Consider the following 19,081-nt stretch of genomic DNA (forward strand, 5'->3'; position numbering starts at 1 on the left):
GAAACGTATGATCTCTGTAATTGCAAACTAAGGTTTCTGTACCAAATATTCAGTTCTGCTTTTCTGATGTATCAAATACTTATGTCATGCAATAAAATGCAAATTATTTACTTAAAAATCATACAATGTGATTTTCTGGATTTTTGTTTTAGATTCCGTCTCTCACAGTTGAAGTGTACCTATGATAAAAATTACAGACCTCTACATGCTTTGTAAGTAGGAAAACTTGCAAAATCGGCAGTGTATCAAATACTTGTTCTCCCCACTGTATGTGTTGTGATGATTGCGTTGTTTGCTCTATAACCTGCTTGTTCATATGTCTTGCCACTGTGATATATATAGGCCTAAGGCAGAGAAAATAAGAATATACAGTGGCAGAATAAATTCAACCACACCGGTGTTTCATCAAAAACCGGAGAGTAACATCTGTCCGGTGAAGGAGGCTGGTGGCACCTTAATTGGGGAGGACGGGCTCATGGTAATGGCTGGTGCGGAATCAGTCGAATGGCATCAAATACATCAAACACATGGTTTCCATGTGTTTGATGCCATTCCATTTACTCCGGTCCAGCCATTATTATCAGCCATCCTCCCCTCAGCAGCCTCCGATGTGGTAAAGTCCACAAAGCATATTACATGAAGGCTGACAGTGTRACCAGCAAAGCACCCCCACATCATAACACCTCCTCTTCCATGCTTTACGGTGGGAAATACACATGCAGAGATCATCCGTTCACCGTTCATCCGTCTCACAAAGACACGGCGGTTGGAACCAAAAGTCTCCAATTTGGACTCATCAGACCAAAGGACAAGTGTCCACAGGTCTAATGTCCATTGCTTATGTTTCTTGGCCCAATCAAGTCTCTTCTTATTATTGATGTCCTTTAGTAGTGGTTRCTTTGCAGCAATTCGGCCCCACGCTCTTCTCAATTCACATCAACAACATAGCTCAGGCAGTAGGAAGCTCTCTCATCCATTTATATATAGATGATAGTCTTATATTCAGATGGCCCCTCCCCGGATTTTGTGTTAAACGCTCTACAACAAAGCTTTCTTAGTGTCCAACAAGCTTTCTCTGCCCTTAACCTTGTTCTGAACACTTCCAAAACAAAGGTCATGTGGTTTGGTAAGAAGAATGCCCCTCTCCCCACAGGTGTGATTACTACCTTTGAGGGTTTAGAGCTTGAGGTAGTCACCTCATACAAGTACTTGGGAGTATGGCGAGACTGTCCTTCTCTCAGCACATATCAAAGCTACAGGCTAAAGTTACATCTATACTTGGTTTCCTATATCGTAATCGCTCCTCTTTCACCCCAGCTGCCAAACTAACCCTGATTCAGATGACCATCCTACCCATGCTAGATTACGGAGACATAACTTATAGATTGGCAGGTAAGGGTGCTCTCGAGCGGCTAGATGTTCTTTACCATTCGGCCATCAGATCTGACACCAGTGCTCCTTATAGGACACATCACTGCACTCTATACTCCCCTGTAAACTGGACATCTCTGTATATCCGTCGCAAGACCCACTGGTTGACGCTTATTTATAAAACCCTCTTAGGCTTCACTCCCCCCTATCTGAGATATCTACTGCAGCCCTCATCCTCCACATACAACACCCGTTCTGTCAGTCACATTCTGTTAAAAGGTCCCCAAAGCACACACATCCCTTAAAGGTCGCTCGTCTTTTCAGTTCACTGCAGCTAGCGACTGGAACGAGCTGCAACAAACACTCAAACTGGACAGTTTTGTCTCAATCTCTTCATTCAAAGACTSAATCATGGWCACTCTMACTGWCAGTTGTGGCTGCTTTGCGTGATGTATTGTTATCTCTACCTTCTTGCCCTTTGTGCTGTTGTCTGTGCCCAATAATGTTTGTACCATGTTTTGTGCTGCTACCATGTTGTTGTTATCTGTGTTGCTACCGTGCTGTGTTGTCATGTGTTGCTGCCTTCCTATGTTGCTGTCTTAGGTCTCTCTTTATGTGGTGTTGTATTGTCTCTCTTGTCGTGATGCATGTTTTGCCCCTTATTTATATATATATACAGTACATATATATACACTGCTCAAAAAAATAAAGGGAACACTAAAATAACACATCCTAGATCTGAATGAATGAAATATTCTTATTAAATACTTTTTTCTTTACATAGTTGAATGTGCTGACCACAAAATCACACAAAAATGATCAATGGAAATCAAATTTATCAACCCATGGAGGTATGGATTTGGAGTCACACTTAAAATTAAAGTGGAAAACCACACTACAGGCTGATCCAACTTTGATGTAATGTCCTTAAAACAAGTCAAAATGAGGCACAGTAGTGTGTGTGGCCTCCACGTGCCTGTATGACCTCCCTACCGCTGGGCATGCTCCTGATGAGTGGCGGATGGTCTCATGAGGGATCTCCTCCCAGACCTGGACTAAATCCTGGACAGTCTGTGGTGCAACGCGGCGTTGGTGGATGGAGCGAGACATGATGTCCCAGATGTGCTCAATTGGATTCAGGTCTGGGGAACGGGCGGGCCAGTCCATAGCATCAATGCCTTCCTCTTGCAGGAACTGCTGACACACTCCAGCCACATGAGGTCGAGCATTGTCTTGCATTAGGAGGAACCCAGGGCCAACGCACCAGCATATGGTCTCACAAGGGTCTGCGGATCTTATCTCGGTACCTAATGGCAGTCAGGCTACCTCTGGCGAGCACATGGAGGGCTGTGCGGCCCCCCAAAGAAATGCCACCCCACACCATGACTGACCCACCGCCAAACCGGTCATGCTGGAGGATGTTGCAGGCAGCAACATGGAGTCTGTTTCTGACCGTTTGAGCAGACACATGCACATTTGTGGCCTGCTGGAGGTCATTTTGCAGGGCTCTGGCAGTGCTCCACCTTGCTCCTCCTTGCACAAAGGCGGAGGTAGCGGTCCTGCTGCTGGGTTGTTGCCCTCTACGACCTCCTTCACGTCTCCTGATGTACTGGCCGTGTCTCCTGGTAGCGCCTCCATGCTCTGGACACTACGCTGACAGACACAGCAAACCTTCTTGCCAAGCTCGCATTGATGTGCCATCCTGATGAGCTGCACTACCTGAGCCACTTGTGTGGGTTGTAGACTCCGTCTCATGCTACCACTAGAGTGAAAGCACCGCCAGCATTCAAAAGTGACCAAAACATCAGCCAGAAGCATAGGAACTGAGAAGTGGTCTGTGGTCACCACCTGCAGAACCACTCCTTTATTGGGGGTGTCTTGCTAATTGCCTATAATTTCTACCTTTTGTCTATTCCATTTGCACAACAGCATGTGAAATTTATTGTCAATCAGTGTTGCTTCCTAAGTGGACAGTTTGATTTCACAGAAGTGTGATTGACTTGGAGTTACATTGTGTTGTTTAAGTGTTCCCTTTATTTTTTTGAGCAGTGTATTATTATTTCAATCCCAGCCCCAGGAGGCCTTTTGCCTTGTGTTAGGCCGTCATTGTAAATAAGAATTTGTTCTTAACAGACTTGCTGAGTTAAATAAAGGTTAAATAAATGAAGGCCTGATTTACACAGTCTGCTCTGAACAGTTGATGTTGAGATGTGTCTGTTACTTGAACTCTGTGATGTATTTTTTTGGGCTGCATTTATTTAACTAGGCAAGTCAGTTAAGAACAAATTCTTATTCTCAATGACTGCCTAGTGGGTTAACAGCCTTGTTCAGAGGCAGAACGACAGTTTGTTTTACCTTGTCAGCTCAGGGATTTGATCTTGCAACTTTCCAGTTCCAAGTCCAATGCTCTAACTACTAGGCTACCTGCCACCCCACTTGTAGTTATCGATTGTTTGTACTAAGACACTTGTATGTACCTGTAATAAACTTATCTTCTGCAGCAGAGGTAACTCTAGATTTTCCATTCCTGTGGCGGTCCTCATGAGAGCCAGTTCCATCATAGCGCTTGACGGTTTTTGCGACTGCACTTGAAGACACTTTAAAAGTTATTGAAATGTTCCGTGTTGACTGAACTTCATATCTTAAACTTCTTCAGGCTAGGGTCCTTTTTTTTGTATTTCCGCCTGACTGACGTGCCAAAAGTAAACTGCCTGTTACTCAGGCCCAGAAGCCAGGATATGCATATAATTGCTACCATTGGGATAGAAAACACTTTGAAGTTTGTAGAAATGTTAAAATAATGTATGAGATTATAACACAATAGATATGGTCGGAGAAAATCCAAAGAAAAACCAACAGGATCTTTTTTTTAGAGAGCCCATGCTCTTACAATGGAAAGCATAGGGGCATATGCAATTCCAGCTCCCAGATTGCAATTCCTATGGCTTCCACAAGGTGTCCACTAGGCGTCCCGCTAGCCTGAGAGGTTTTAAAGTAATGATGGACTGTCATTTCTCTTTTATTATTTGAGATGTTCTTGCCATAATATGGACTTGGTCTTTTACCAAATAGGGCTATCTTCTGTATACCCCACCTACCTTGTCACAACACAACTGATTGGTTCAAATGCATTAAGAAGGAAAGAAATTCCACAAATTAACTTTTAAGATGGCACACCTGTTAACTGAAATGCATTCCAGTTGACTACCTCATGAAGCTGGTTGAGAGAATGCCAAGAGTGTGCAAAGCTGTCATCAAGGCAAAGGGTGGCAACTTTGAATAATCTCAAATATAAAATATATTTTGATTTGTTTAACACTTTGTTGGTTACTACATGATTCCATATGTGTTATTTCATAGTTTTGATGTCTTCACTATTATTCTACAATGTAGAAAATAGTAAAAATAAAGAAAAACCCTTGAATGAGAAGATGTTCTAAAACTTTTGACCGGTAGTGTACCTCTCCCAAATTGAAGCCTCTCCCAAATTGAAGGAAAATTATGATGCACAGAAAGATAAAATACATTATTTTATATGGGGGTTTTTTGGTACATTTTCTGGGAAACCTGACCTTCTTTGGTATCCATGAATACACACCACTGGATTTGAGCTCACAACCTCTTGGATCACAGTACTCTAATCTTCCCACTACACCACCAATGTCAGGTATCAGTATCGGTTGAGCTCAGCATTCAACACCATAGTGCCGTCCAAACTCTTCCCTATTCTAAGGACCCTGTCATTAAACACCTACCTCTGCAATTGGATACTCGACTTCCTGACTGCCACCCAAGTCACAGTCTGTGCTCTCTGGTACCGCACGGCAAGCGGTACCGGAACGCCAAATCTGGGACGTAAAGGCTCCGGAACAGCTTTGACCCCAAAGACATGACTGCTGAACAGTTAATTAAATGGCTACCCAGACGTTCTGCTGTTCACCCCCCACCCCCCAATGGCATTGAGGAGTATACCACATCAGTCACCGGCTTCATCAATAAGTGCTTCGACGATGTCATCCCCACAGCGACCGTACGTACATATCCCAACCAGAGGCCATGGATTACAGGCAACATCCACACTGAGCTAAAGGCCAGAGCTGCCGCTTTCAAGGAGCGGGACACTAATCCCGCTATGCCCGCAGACAAACCATCAAACAGGCAAAGCGTCAATACAGGTCTAAGATTTCATCCTACTACACTGGCTCTGATGCTCGTCGGACTACAAAGGGAGACCCAGCCGCGAGATGCCCAGTGACACGAGCCTACCAGATGTGTGCTTCGAGGCAAGCAACACTGAAGCATGCATGAGAGCACCAGCTATTCCGGACGACTGTGTGATCACGCTCTCCATAGCCGATGTGAGCAAGACCTTTAAACAGGTCAACATTCACAAGGCCGCGAGGCCAGAAGGATTACCAGGACCTGTACTCAGAGCATGTGTAGACCAACTGGAAAGAGTATTCATTGACATTTTCAACCTCTCCCTGACCGAGTCTGTAATACCTTCATTTCAAGCAGACCACCATAGTCCCTGTGCTCAAGAAAGCGAAGGTAACTTGCCTAAATGACTACTGCCCCATTGCACTAAAGCTTTGAAAGGCTGGTCATGGCTTACACCAACACCATCATCCCGGAAACCCTAGACCCACTCCAATTTGCATACCGCCCCAACAGATCCACAGATGCCGCAATCTCAATTGCACTCAACACTGCCCTTTCCCACCTGGACAAAAGGAACACCTATGTGAGAATACTGTTCATTGACTACAGCTCATCGTTAAACACTATAGTGCCCACAAAGCTCATCACTAATCTAAGGACCCTGGGACTAAACACCTCCCTCTGCAACTGGATCCTGGACTTCCTGACGGGCCACACCATCATTAAGTTTGCTGATGACACAACGGTGGTAGGCCTGATCACCGACAACGATGAGACAGCCTATAGGGAGGAGGTCATAGACCTGGCAGTGTGGTGCCAGGACAACAACCTCTCCCTCAACGTGAGCAAGACAAAAGAGCTGATTGTGGACTACAGGAGAAGGAGGGTAGAGCATGCCCCCATTCACATCGACGGGGCTGTAGTGGAGCGGGTCGAGAGTTTCAAGTTCACCAATAAACTATCATGTTCCAAACACACCAAGACAGTCATGAAGAGGGCACGACAATGCCTTTTCCCCCTCAGGAGACTGAACAGATTTGGCATGGGCCCTCAGATCCTCAAAAAGTTCTACAGCTGCACCATTGAGAGAATCCTGACTGGTTGCATCACCTCCTGGTACGGCAACTGCTCGGCATCCGACCGTAAGGCACTACAGAAGGTAGTGCGTGCGGCCCAGTACATCAATGGGGCCAAGCCAAGACTCCAGTCCCCCAATTCATAGACTGTTCTCTCTGCTACCGCACGGTAAGTGGTACCGGAGGGCCAAGTCTAGGTCCAAAAGGCTCCTTAACAGCTTCTACCCCAAAGCCATTAGACTGCTGAATAATTAATAAAATGGCCACCCGTACTATTTGCATTGACACCTGCCTCCCCCAATTGTTTTTACATTGCTCCTTTCACTGTTTATTATCTGTGCATCGTAACTTCACCCCTACCTACTGTACATGTACAAATTACCTTGCCTAACCTGTACCCCCGCACATCGACTAGGTACCGGTACCCACTTTATATAGCGTCATTATTGTGATTTGATTGTATTACCTTTTAAAAAAAATACAAAAAATTGTTTTGTTTATTTAGTAAAGATTTTCTTAACTCTATTTTCTTCAAACTGCATTGTTGGTTAAGGGCTTGTAAGTAAGCATTTCACGGTAAGGTCTACACCTGTTGTATTTGGCGCATGTGACAAATACAATTTGATTTGATTTTACCTACATGTACATAGTACTTAAATCAATCACCTAACCAAAACTACATGTACACATTACCTCAATCAATCACCCTAACTACCTTGTACCCCAGTACACTGACTCGGTACCGGTACTCCTTGTATATAGTGTTATTTTTTTGTGTAACATTAGATTTTTTATCTATTTGTAAATGTTCGTACTTTTTAACTGCATTGTTGGGAAAGGGCTAGTAAGTAAGTATGCTGTAGAGTATTTCTGTCTGTAATGAAGCCCTTTTGTGGGGAAAAACTCCTTTTGATTGGCTGGGCCTGGCTCCCCAGTGGGTGGATCTGGCTCCCAAGTGCATCGGTGCGCCCCTGCCCAGTCCTGAAATCCATAAATTAGGGCCTAATGAATGTATTTCAGTTGACTGATTTCCTTCTATGAACTGTAACTCAGAAAAGTATTTTAAATTGTTACACATTGCGTTTATATTTTTGTTCAGTATATTTAATTTCAGACATGGAATGTGCTTCACAAAAAAACTAAAAACAATTCAAATTAAAACTGAAATATTTACTACACAACAAACATAACAGGATAAAAAACAAAAGAATAACAAAATCTTGAATGACTAAAAAGCCACATAAGGAAATGCAATTCTAAAAAGGTGTGTTTTAAGATCTCTTAAAACACACAGTTTCGGCCCACCTCAGGTTTTTCTGGCATGCTATTCCAGAGGCTAGGGGAATAATGACTAAAGGCTGCCTCTCCATGCCTCTTGGTCCTAGGCTTTGGGATAGTTAAACGGCCAGTGCCAGAGGACCTGAGGGACCAACTGGGTACATAACCCAGTCTGACATACATTTGGGTGTACAATCATGGATTGATTTAAAAACCAACAGAATAATCTTAAAATTATTTCTAAAACTCACAGGCAGCCAGTGCAGAGATCTTAAAATTGGTGTAATGTGTGCTCTCGGTCTGGTCTTGCTAAGTACCCTTGCTGTAGCATTCTGTATGTTTTACAGTTCACCAATGGCTTTCTTGGGTAGACCAGACAGGAGAGCATTACAGTAGTCAAGCCTGCTTGTTATAAAAACATGGATGAGTCTCTCTGTATCAGCCTGAGAGAGAAACAGCCGCACCTTGGCAATGTTCCTCAGTTGGTAAAAAGCTATTTTTGTCACAATCCTAATGACTGATTAGAAATTGAGTTCAGAATCTTAAATAACACCTAGGTTTTTTACCTGGTGTTTTATTTTTATTGCCATGAATTAAAATGTGCGGCCAGAATCTCCCTGTGCTTTAGCTCCAACAATCTCTCTATGACTTGGGCTCTCGAGTGGCGCAGTGGTCTAAGGCACTGCATCTCAGTGTCACTACAGCCACCCTGGTTTGATTCCAGGCTGTATCACAACTGGCTGTGATTGGGAGTCCCATAGGGTGGTGCACAATTGGCCCAGCATTGTCCAGATTTGGTCAGTGTAGACTGTTGTAGTAAATAAGAATTTGTTCTTAACTGACTATCTGGTTAAATAAGTACCATGTTCTTGGCACTTATATAGGGATTAGGGTTTTTTCTGGACAGGGCCTAACTATACTGGCCCAATAAGCATATGTCCTAGAGAAATCCCTTATTGGGACAGTGGTTACGGTGTTTGACATTGGTGCTGGTCACCCTACTCTCACATTCTTAGCAATATACAGTACCAGTCAAAAGTTTGGAAACACCTACTCATTCAAGGGTTTTTCTTTATTTTTTACATTGTAGAAAAGTAGTGAAGACATCAAAACTATCATGTAGTAACCAAAGAAGTTTTAAACAAATCAAAATATATTTTATATTTGAGATTCTTCAAAGTAGCCACCATTTGCCTTGATGACAGCTTTGCACACTCTTGGCATTCTCTCAACCAGCTCCATGATGTAATCACCTGGAATGCATTTCAATTAACAGGTGGGCCTTGATAAAAGTTTGTTTGTGGAATTTCTTTCCTTCTTAATGCGTTTGAGCCAATCAGCTGTGTTGTGACAAGGTAGATAGAAGATAGCCCTATTTGGTAAAAGACCAAGTCCATATTATGGCAAGAACATCTCAAATAAGCAAGGAGAAACAACAGTCCATCATTACTTTAAGACATGAAGGTCAGTCAATCTGGAAAATGTCTAGAACTTTTAAAACATTTTTAAGTGCACTCGCAAAAACCATCAAGTGCTATGATGAAACTAGCTCTCATGAGGACTGCCAAAGGTAAGGAAGACACAGAGTTACCTCTACTGAAGAGGATAATTAGAGTTCATTAGAGTTACCAGCCTCAGAAATTGCAGCCCAAATTAATGCTTCACAGAGTTCAAGTCACAGACACATCTCAACATCAACTCACAGAGGAAACTGCATGAATCAGGCCTTCATGGTCGAATTGCTGCAAAGAAATGACTATTAAAGGACACCAATAAGAATAAGAGACAAGCTTGGGCCAAGAAACACAAACAATGGAGATTAGACCGGTGGAAATCTGTCCTTTGGTCTGATGAGTCCACATTCGAGATGTTTGGTTCCAACCGCTGTGTCATTGTGAGACGCAGAGTACGTGAACGGATGATCTCCGCATGTGTGGTTCCCACTGTGAAGCATGGAGGAGGAGGTGTGGGGGTGCTTTGCTGGTGACACTGTTGGGGATTTATTTAGAATTCAAAGGCACACTTAACCAGCATGGCTACCACAGCATTCTGCAGCGATTTTCCACCCCATCTGGTTCACGCTTAGTGTGACTATCATTTGTTTTTCAACAGGACAATGACCCAAAACACACCCTCCAGGCTGTGTAAGGAATATTTGACCAAGGAGAGTGATGGTGTGCTGCATCAGATGACCTGGCCTCCACAATTACCCGACCTCAACCCAATTGAGATGGTTTGGGATGAGTTGTACCGCAGAGTGAAGGAAAAGCAGCCAACAAGTACTCAGCATATGTGGGAACTCCTTCAAGACCATTAGAAAAGCATTCATCATGAAGCTGGTTGAGAGAATGCCAAGAAGGTGTAAAGCTGTCATCAAGGCAAAGGGTGGCTACTTTGAAGAATCTAAAATCTAAAATATATTTTGATTTGTTTAACACTTTCTTACTACATGATTCCATATGTGTTATTTCATAGTTTTTACAATGTAGAAAATAGTAATATAAAGAAAAACGCTTGAATGAGTAGGTGTGTCCAAACTTTTGGCTGGTACTGTATGTTAATGTCACTATAAGGCAACAGTTACAACACGCCTATCTGATCTAATTAGAATGTAATTTGGCAGATTGCTATAGACCCAGGTATTTTCTAAAATAGCAACGTCGCCAAAAATAATCATTGCGACGTGTAATGAAAATGACAGACATAGGAAAAAATTGTAAAGAGCGGTGACACCGTTACAGTATGCAACCAACTGTGACATGTTTTGCTATGGCCCTGGGTTGTTTTGAGTTTGTTCCTGCTAGTTAGTATACTGTTATAGTCAGACATGAGTTATCTATTACCACCATAGCTGCATCCATTATATATTCGTGCCTCAACGATTAAAATCATACCCGCATTGGAAAACCTCCCTGGTCTTTGTGGTTGAATCTGTATGTGTGGGGTACAGAGATTAAGTAGTAGTAGTCAAAAACAATGTTAAACACTATTATTGCACAAAGAGTCCATGCAACTTATTATAGGACTTGTTAAGCAAATATTTTACTTATTTAGACTTGCCATAACAAATGGGTTGAATGCTTATTGACTCAAGACATTTCATTTTTTTTTTTTTATACATTTGTAAAAATGTACTTCCACTTTGACGTTATGGGGTATTGTGTGTAGGCCAGTGACAAACAAATCTAATTTGAATACATTTTACATTCAGGCTGCAACAAAGCAACATGTGGAAAAAGTAAAGAGGCGTGAATAATTTCTGAATGCACTGTAAGACAGAAAGTGATGCCAAAAACGAAAGTAGGGTGGTTGGTCTGGGTGGATGGGTCGGCGTATAACGCAAACGTCTAGCACGGGTGTTTCGAATCTTATCACGGACAACTTTAGCATTTTAGATAATTAGCAACTGTTTTTTTTTTTTTTTTTACCTTGCAACTAGCCTACTTAGCATGTCAGCTAACTCCTAACCCTAACCCCTAGCCTAGCTAACGTTAGCTACCTAGCCACCTAGCTAGGAATTAGAATTCGTAACATATCATACATTTTGCAAATTCATAACATATTGTATGAATTGCAATTCGTAGCATGTTGTACCAATTGAAATGTGTAACGTAACTTGTAATTCATAACATATCATACAAAATGGATGATGGACATCCACAAATTCAAATCAAAGTTTATTTGTCACGTGCGCCGAATACAACCTGTGTAGACCTTACAGTAAAATGCTTACCTACAGGCTCGAACCAATCGTGCAAAAAAGGTATTAGGTGAATGTTAATATAAATTAATACATATATAAACATATAACATATGATACTAATTGGTGTGTCCCGGATGTATGTATCTATGTTACATCTACCCCTGAGTCCAGGTTAATGCCACATAAGCCCTTTTCAAAGGGATTAGTTGGTTTTTAGGGGCAGTTGCTCTTTAAAGGTAGTTTTGTTATCAAAGTCAATATACAGCAATATAAATCATAAATAAACAGTCAAATTAACATTTAGAATACAAAACATTTAGAATAATTTAGAATGATACTGCCACTGGAATATTGTGTCATGCAATCTTCAAAGCATTATGTTATCTGGGCTATGGAGAATGGGTGGGGCTCATATCCCCTCCACAGGCAAGCTCATGTAGGTCGTTTAAATTGAAATACACAATGCACTGTTATCCAGTTTTAATTGATATAAAGCATATGCAACAAGTTCCTAAAGCTCCTAATCAATGGAAAAGTGTCTTAAAAACAGTTTTAAAAACCACTGAAATCGTTGCAATTTTCAGTCTATTTTCCAATATATAGTCTACATTAACTTCTGAAATTGAGTTGGCATAAGTTTCAAATCACACAATGCAAAAGAAAATCTATTTAAATACATCTCATGATTTTTATATTAGTTACAGCATTCCACAACATACCTGAGTCTGAGTATCTTGGTCTGGCAAGATCTCGAAAATAGTATATAAAATCCACACAGTTTTCGTTTTGCACTTCGCCCCTAGAACATAGATCCGACAGCAGTTCCAGAGCCTTTCGAAAAATCTCGTCCTCTCTGTCTCCAGGCATTTCCCACCAGCATCCTTCTTAATAATGAAGGGGCTCTCCGGCAGCTCCACAACACTCCTAACGCCTACAGTATCAAGACCCCGATTCCAGGCGCCGGGCGCATTCAGTCATCCCTAATAGCACTTTTGCCTACACCAGCATTACGCAAGCGAAGAGTGGCTAAACTCTTTATCCAACGAAGTTTTCCTCTGAAAGATGACTTTAGTTAAGCCTATGTCAAAACTTTATATTCTATCTTGAATATATTTTATATTCAATATATTTGATGTCCTCCGTTGCGTTGTGTGTTGTGCGGTGTCCACTAGACTGTGGTGCTGAATTACTGAGCTGTGCTCCTCAAGGTCTTGAATGAATGGCTTTGACTGCGTGCAATTATTTCCCAATGCACACTCACAGGAATCTCCGTTCTGCCTACCCACGGTACCCTGCACTATCGTTCCCTGCAGAGCCAGGGATGGAACAGGCAATAAAAACACAGACATTGTGGTGAATCAATCTTTCAAGGTTTGTTATTAATTGATGAATTGTGGATTTTTTATTGTGACAGAAGGCTACTTTCCATGTTTAACAATTAACTAGAGCTTTGATCAACCTGGCATTTCTGTGTTTTTTTTTAGATTACAGCCCAGCTAGCACGTACCGTTCCTGGAACCATATGTTTCTGAGAGCTTGGTGAGAGCATGGTTGTCCTATGGTTGTTTTGCATACAACCTTCCCACAACTTTCCGGGAATGATGTAGGATAGTTGCTTGGCTGGAACATTCTCAGCACATGACGAAAAACATACTTTTCTTGATATTTCATTACTTTAATAACAGAATGTTTCCTAAACATTTAAACATGGTTACATTTAATAAGAAATGTGGTAATGTTCTAAGGAACGTTCTCCAACTGGTTTGACATTGAGAATGTTCTCAAATAGTTCAGAGAACGTTAAAGAAACAACGGTTCTTCTGTGGGAGTTTCAGTACTTCAGTATAACATTTCCTTCAGTTTCCTCAAAGTTCTATTTAATGTCATGTTCTCAAATTGTTCCGAGAACATTATAAAAACGTTCAATAAAAATGACAGGAAAACTTTAGTAACTTTCAGAGCACATTCTAAGAATGTTATTTAAAAACATATACATTCCATTCTCAGCATCAACAAAACTCTCTATCCTCAAAATTGTTCAGTGTGTTCAGGTGTGTTGGCTGTGCTCAATAATTGGCCACACCTGATCTTAATGAGTGCTTGTAAACTTTAAAAAGGGGGGGGGGGGGTGTTTGAATAGACAAAAATGAACAGCTTTGTATGTGTAAAAAAAATATGGCATGCTATGCTCCATCCTGGTTGAACAGGAGATAATAGGTTCAAATCTCACTGATGCCTTGTCAGAAGAAAAAGAAGTGTGTTTGCATGATTAATGCCTAAGGAACTGCATTGTGTGTTCTATCTGTGCTTGGAGTTAAAAATGCTAATCCCAAATAAGATAGCAGTGCTTAGGTTTACTGAAACATTAAGTGAAAGTTTTAAGGAAGTTACTCAAAACTTAAAAATAACCTATAATTTCTGTTCTCATAGTGTTAATAAAAACTCCCAGGAACACTTTCAAGGAACCAGAGTATAACGTTCTTAGAACCTCCCTGCAACCTAAAAATAAACAGTCCCAGATAAAGCAAAACGTTAACATCTCACTGTACGAAAATGGTTCATATAAGGGAATATCTTTATATGATATGTTTTGATATTCTACAGAATACAGACCATTTCCAATGTATATTTAGACTTTTGAATATGCACCATATCATGACAAATTCTGAATTCATGTGTCTTTTAGACATATATGATATTGGGATTACTCAAAAAATCCACATGGACATTTCCTATGGCCGGATATGGACTCCTTCAATATCCTGAGATAATGTATGTGACACCCTATTTTCTCTCTTCATGTTGACAAATACTGACCTTATACATCACATACAGTATCTGTGTTTTCTCAGCACATTCAAGATATGAAGCTATATTGATTCATGCTTCTCTTGGCTGAGGTCCATATATGAATCTTGATATGATTTTTGATATGCTGAAAATAAAGACGATTTCTGATGCATTTCTGAGTTTACACGCTTAATAATTTGACAAATATGAAATCCATATCTTTCATCAATGAACAAATCATTTTTGGATATCACACTTGGTATTGACTCCTTAGATATCCTAAGACAGGCCTATGTGGAGATCTAATTTTCTCTTTATGGTGACAAATACTGACAGTAGGCCTACATAGTATATTTTCTCAGCACATACAATGCATATGCTCTTGACTGAGGTCCGTATCAGGATCTTCATATGCATTTTTATATGCTAAATAAGGACAATTTCTAATGCTTATTTGAGTTTTAAGGACATGCTCAATAATTTGGCAAATATGAAATCCATATAATTCGTTCAGACACTAGCTATAATTTTGGTATTCCCTCTGGATAAAGGCTTGCAAACCGCAAGCTAAAAGCACTCAACAATCACATATTTTCTGCTATGGGGTTCCAACTGTCATTTTATAATTTGGGCACCACAAATAAGTGTGTTAACTGTGTGTGGTCGAACTGACAACTGGAGAAACAAAGAAGTGAGATGTTTTATCTTAGTAACTAGAACCAAGAATGTTAGCTAATTTGGTCAGCAGCCAGTAAGGCTAGCTAGCTAGGCTTGATAGGGCAGTAAAAGCTAACTGGTAGCCTAACTAGCTAACAAATAACAAAATTGCCTTTTTACCCCTATCAAGACTCAAGGTGACAGCTAACTTTTTAAAATGTTTAGGGGTATTTTGTAATACTGGTTAATATAATCTAGCTAGCCAACTAACTTAGCCAGCTAACTAACTAGCGAGTTGGCTAGTTTTTATTTATTATTTATTTCACCTTTATTTAACCAGGTAGGCAAGTTGAGAACAAGTTCTCATTTACAATTGCGACCTGGCCAAGATAAAGCAAAGCAGTTCGACACATACAACAACACAGAGTTACACATGGAGTAAAACAAACATACAGTCAATAATACAGTAGAAAAAATAAGTATATACTATGTGAGCAAATGAGGTGAGATAAGGGAGGTAAAGGCAAAAAAAAGGCCATGGTGGCGAAGTAAATACAACTTAGCAAGTAAAACACTGGAATGGTAGATTTTCAGTGGAAGAATGTGCAAAGTAAAGATAGAAATAATGGGGTGCAAAGGAGCAAAATAAATAAATACAGTAGGGGGAGAGGTAGTTGTTTGGGCTAAATTATAGATGGGCTATGTACAGGTGCAGTAATCTGTGAGCTGCTCTGACAGCTGGTTTTTAAAGCTAGTGAGGGAGATAAGTGTTTCCAGTTTCAGAGATTTTTGTAGTTCATTCCAGTCATTGGCAGCAGAGAACTGGAAGGAGAGGCGGCCAAAGGAAGAATTGGTTTTGGGGGTGACCAGAGAGATATACCTGCTGGAGCGCGTGCTACAGGTGGGTGCTGCTATGGTGACCAGCGAGCTGAGATAAGGGGGGACTTTACCTAGCAGGGTCTTGTAGATGAAACCTGGAGCCAGTGGGTTGGCGACGAGATATGAAGCGAGGGCCAGCCAACGAGAGCGTACAGGTCGCAGTGGTGGGTAGTATATGGGCTTTGGTGACAAAACGGATGGCACTGTGATAGACTGCATCCAATTTATTGAGTAGGGTATTGGAGGCTATTTTGTAAATGACATCGCCGAAGTCGAGGATCGGTAGGATGGTCAGTTTTACAAGGGTATGTTTGGCAGCATGAGTGAAGGATGCTTTGTTGCGAAATAGGAAGCCAATTCTAGATTTAACTTTGGATTGGAGATGTTTGATGTGAGTCTGGAAGGAGAGTTTACAGTCTAACCCGACACCTAGGTATTTTGTAGTTGTCCACATATTCTAAGTCAGAACCGACAGAGTAGTGATGTTGGACAGGCGGGCAGGTGCATGTAGCGATCGGTTGAAGAGCATGCATTTAGTTTTACTTGTATTTAAGAGAATTGGAGACCACGGAAGGAGAGTTGTATGGCATGGAAGCTCGTCTGGAGGGTTGTTAACACAGTGTCCAAAGAAGGGCTAGAAGTATACAGAATGGTGTCGTCTGCGTAGAGGTGGATCAGAGACTCACCAGCAGCAAGAGCGGCATCATTGATGTATACAGAGAAGAGAGTCGGTCCAAGAATTGAATAGAGACCCCATAGAGACTGCCAGAGGCCCGGACAACAGGCCCTCCGATTTGACACTCTGAACTCTATCAGAGAAGTAGTTGGTGAACCAGGCGAGACAATCATTTGAGAAACCAAGGCTTATCGAGTCTGCCGATGAGGATGTGGTGATTGACAGAGTCGAAAGCCTTGGCCAGGTCAATGAATACGGCTGCACAGTATTGTTTCTTATCGATGCGCGGTTAGGATATCGTTTAGGACCTTGAGCGTGGCTGAAGTGCACCCATGACCAGCTCTGAAACCAGATTGCATAGCGGAGAAGGTATGGTGGGATTCGAAATGGTCGGTAATCTGTTTGTTGACTTGGCTTTTGAAGACCTTAGAAAGGCAGGGTAGGATAGATATAGGTCTGTAGCAGTTTGGGTCAAAAGAGTGTCCCCCCCTTTGAAGAGGGGGATGACCGCAGCTGCTTTCCAATCTTTGGGAATCTCAGACGACACGAAAGAGAGGTTAAACAGGCTAGCAATAGGGTTGCAACAATTTCGGCAGATAATTTTAGAAAGAAAGGGGCCAGATTGTCTAGCCCGGCTGATTTGTAGGGGTCCAGATTTTGCAGCTCTTTCAGAATATCAGCTGACTGGATTTGGGAGAAGGAGAAATGGGGAAGGCTTCATGAATGAAGTAGGTAGAGTAGCTACCTTGTGGTATGGCTATGTGAAATGACAATATTTTCTTGAAATGTCAACACAATTTTGATTCATGATTTAAACATTGACAGTTTGGAGTGGACCCCAGATCAACACTACCACCACCTTGGTCTGGACTGTGAAGGACGACCGTTGATGACCCAATCTGCACCCATGGCATCCATAACAAACAGGGCAGGCAGGGGTATTGAGGGTGCGCAATTTTAATTTCTGTTAAATAAATAAAATACATTTTTTGGCCTACGTTGCATCTTTACAGCAAACGTGTTGTGATTGGCGCTGCTGGATTTGCTATGATGCATTCTTTAAAAATAAATAGATGTGATTTTGGAAATAGCAACTGGGATTAAATATGAAAATGTTTGCCTTTCCGTTCCTTGTATAGCCTACTACTAAGTATATGGTGCAAATGTGTGCTCAGATATTGTGAAGGAGCACAATCATTTTCGGGGCCTGAACATGTAAAATAATTTGGGGCGCTGGACATTTCATGAGTCAGATTTAGCTTGTTTTAGATGAGACATATGAGGATGACTATTACATATCAAGGATATCTATAAAATTATGCATTTAAAAAAAACAGTCAGGTAATGACTAAAGATATCATACATTTCTGAAAATATGTGGATTCGTTTAATAACCTGTTTGGGTTGCAGGGGCAGTATTGAGTAGCTCTGATAAAAGGTGCCCATTTCAAACGGCCTCGTACTCAATTCTTGCTCGTACAATATGCATATTATTATTACTATTGGATAGAAAACACTCTAGTTTCTAAAACCGTTTGAATTATATCTGTGAGTAAACAGAACTCATTTGGCAGCAGACTTCCTGACCAGGAAGTGGAAAGTCTGAAAACGATGCTCTGTTCTAGGGCCTGCCTATAAATGGGCATGATACGTATTAGTATACATGCACGTCATACACCTTCCACTAGATGTCAAGAGGCAGTGAGAGAAGAAATGGGGTGATTATCTGGTCTTGAGGTGGAACAAATCCTCTTGGAATGACGTGTCACCCATTTCCTGTTTTCTGGAAAGCGCGAGGATGGACCTGGAATTGCCTTCTGGAAAGCTGTCGTTATAGGCGACTACTATCTCCGGCTTTGATTTTATTTGATACATGTCACAATATCATCATAAAGTATGTTTTTTCAATATAGTTTTATTAGGTTATTGAAATTTTTTCGGGACGTTAGGCGTGTTGCTTTGTCTGCGTATGTTCAGGAAGGAGAGCTTCGCGCCACTTGGCTAGTGCGCTTGCTAATTCAAGAGGGACAAAGGACGTTCTAAAACCAAACAACGATTGTTCTGGACAAAGGACCCCTTGTACAACATTCTGATGGAAGCTCATCAAAAGTAGGACCCATTTTATTGATGCTATTTCATATATCTGTCGAACTGTGTACTATTAGTTTTGCTGCTGGAAATGGCTTGTGTTTCTGGCTATTGTGGTAAGCTAATATAATGCTATATTGTGTTTTCGCTGTAAAACACTTAAAAAATCGGAAATATTGGCTGGAATCACAAGATGCCTGTCTTTAATTTGCTGTACACCATGTCTTTTTCAGAAATGTTTTATGATGAGTATTTAGGTATTTGACGTTGGTGTCTGTAATTACTCTGGCTGCTTCGGTGCTATTTCTGACGGTAGCTGTATGGTAGCAGCAATGTAAAACTGATTTATACCTCAAATATGCACATTTTTCGAACAAAACATAGATTTATTGTGTAACATGT

The 19,081-nt window shown here is 41.2% G+C and overlaps 1 protein-coding gene across 1 annotated transcript in view; it reads right to left on the reverse strand.

Moving 5' to 3' along the window:
- The window catches only part of LOC111952282 (synaptotagmin-9-like), a 59,105-nt gene extending 46,322 nt beyond the window's left edge, over window positions 1–12,783 (reverse strand). The window contains exon 1 of the mRNA XM_023970833.2: window positions 12,309–12,783. Within this exon, the coding sequence (XP_023826601.1) occupies window positions 12,309–12,456 (148 nt within the window). The 5' untranslated portion in view covers window positions 12,457–12,783. The remainder of the gene's footprint in view (window positions 1–12,308) is intronic.
- Window positions 12,784–19,081: the final 6,298 nt, after the last annotated feature.

Source organism: Salvelinus sp. IW2-2015, linkage group LG26 (genome assembly GCF_002910315.2).
Source record: "Salvelinus sp. IW2-2015 linkage group LG26, ASM291031v2, whole genome shotgun sequence".
Taxonomy (NCBI): Eukaryota; Metazoa; Chordata; class Actinopteri; order Salmoniformes; family Salmonidae; genus Salvelinus; species Salvelinus sp. IW2-2015.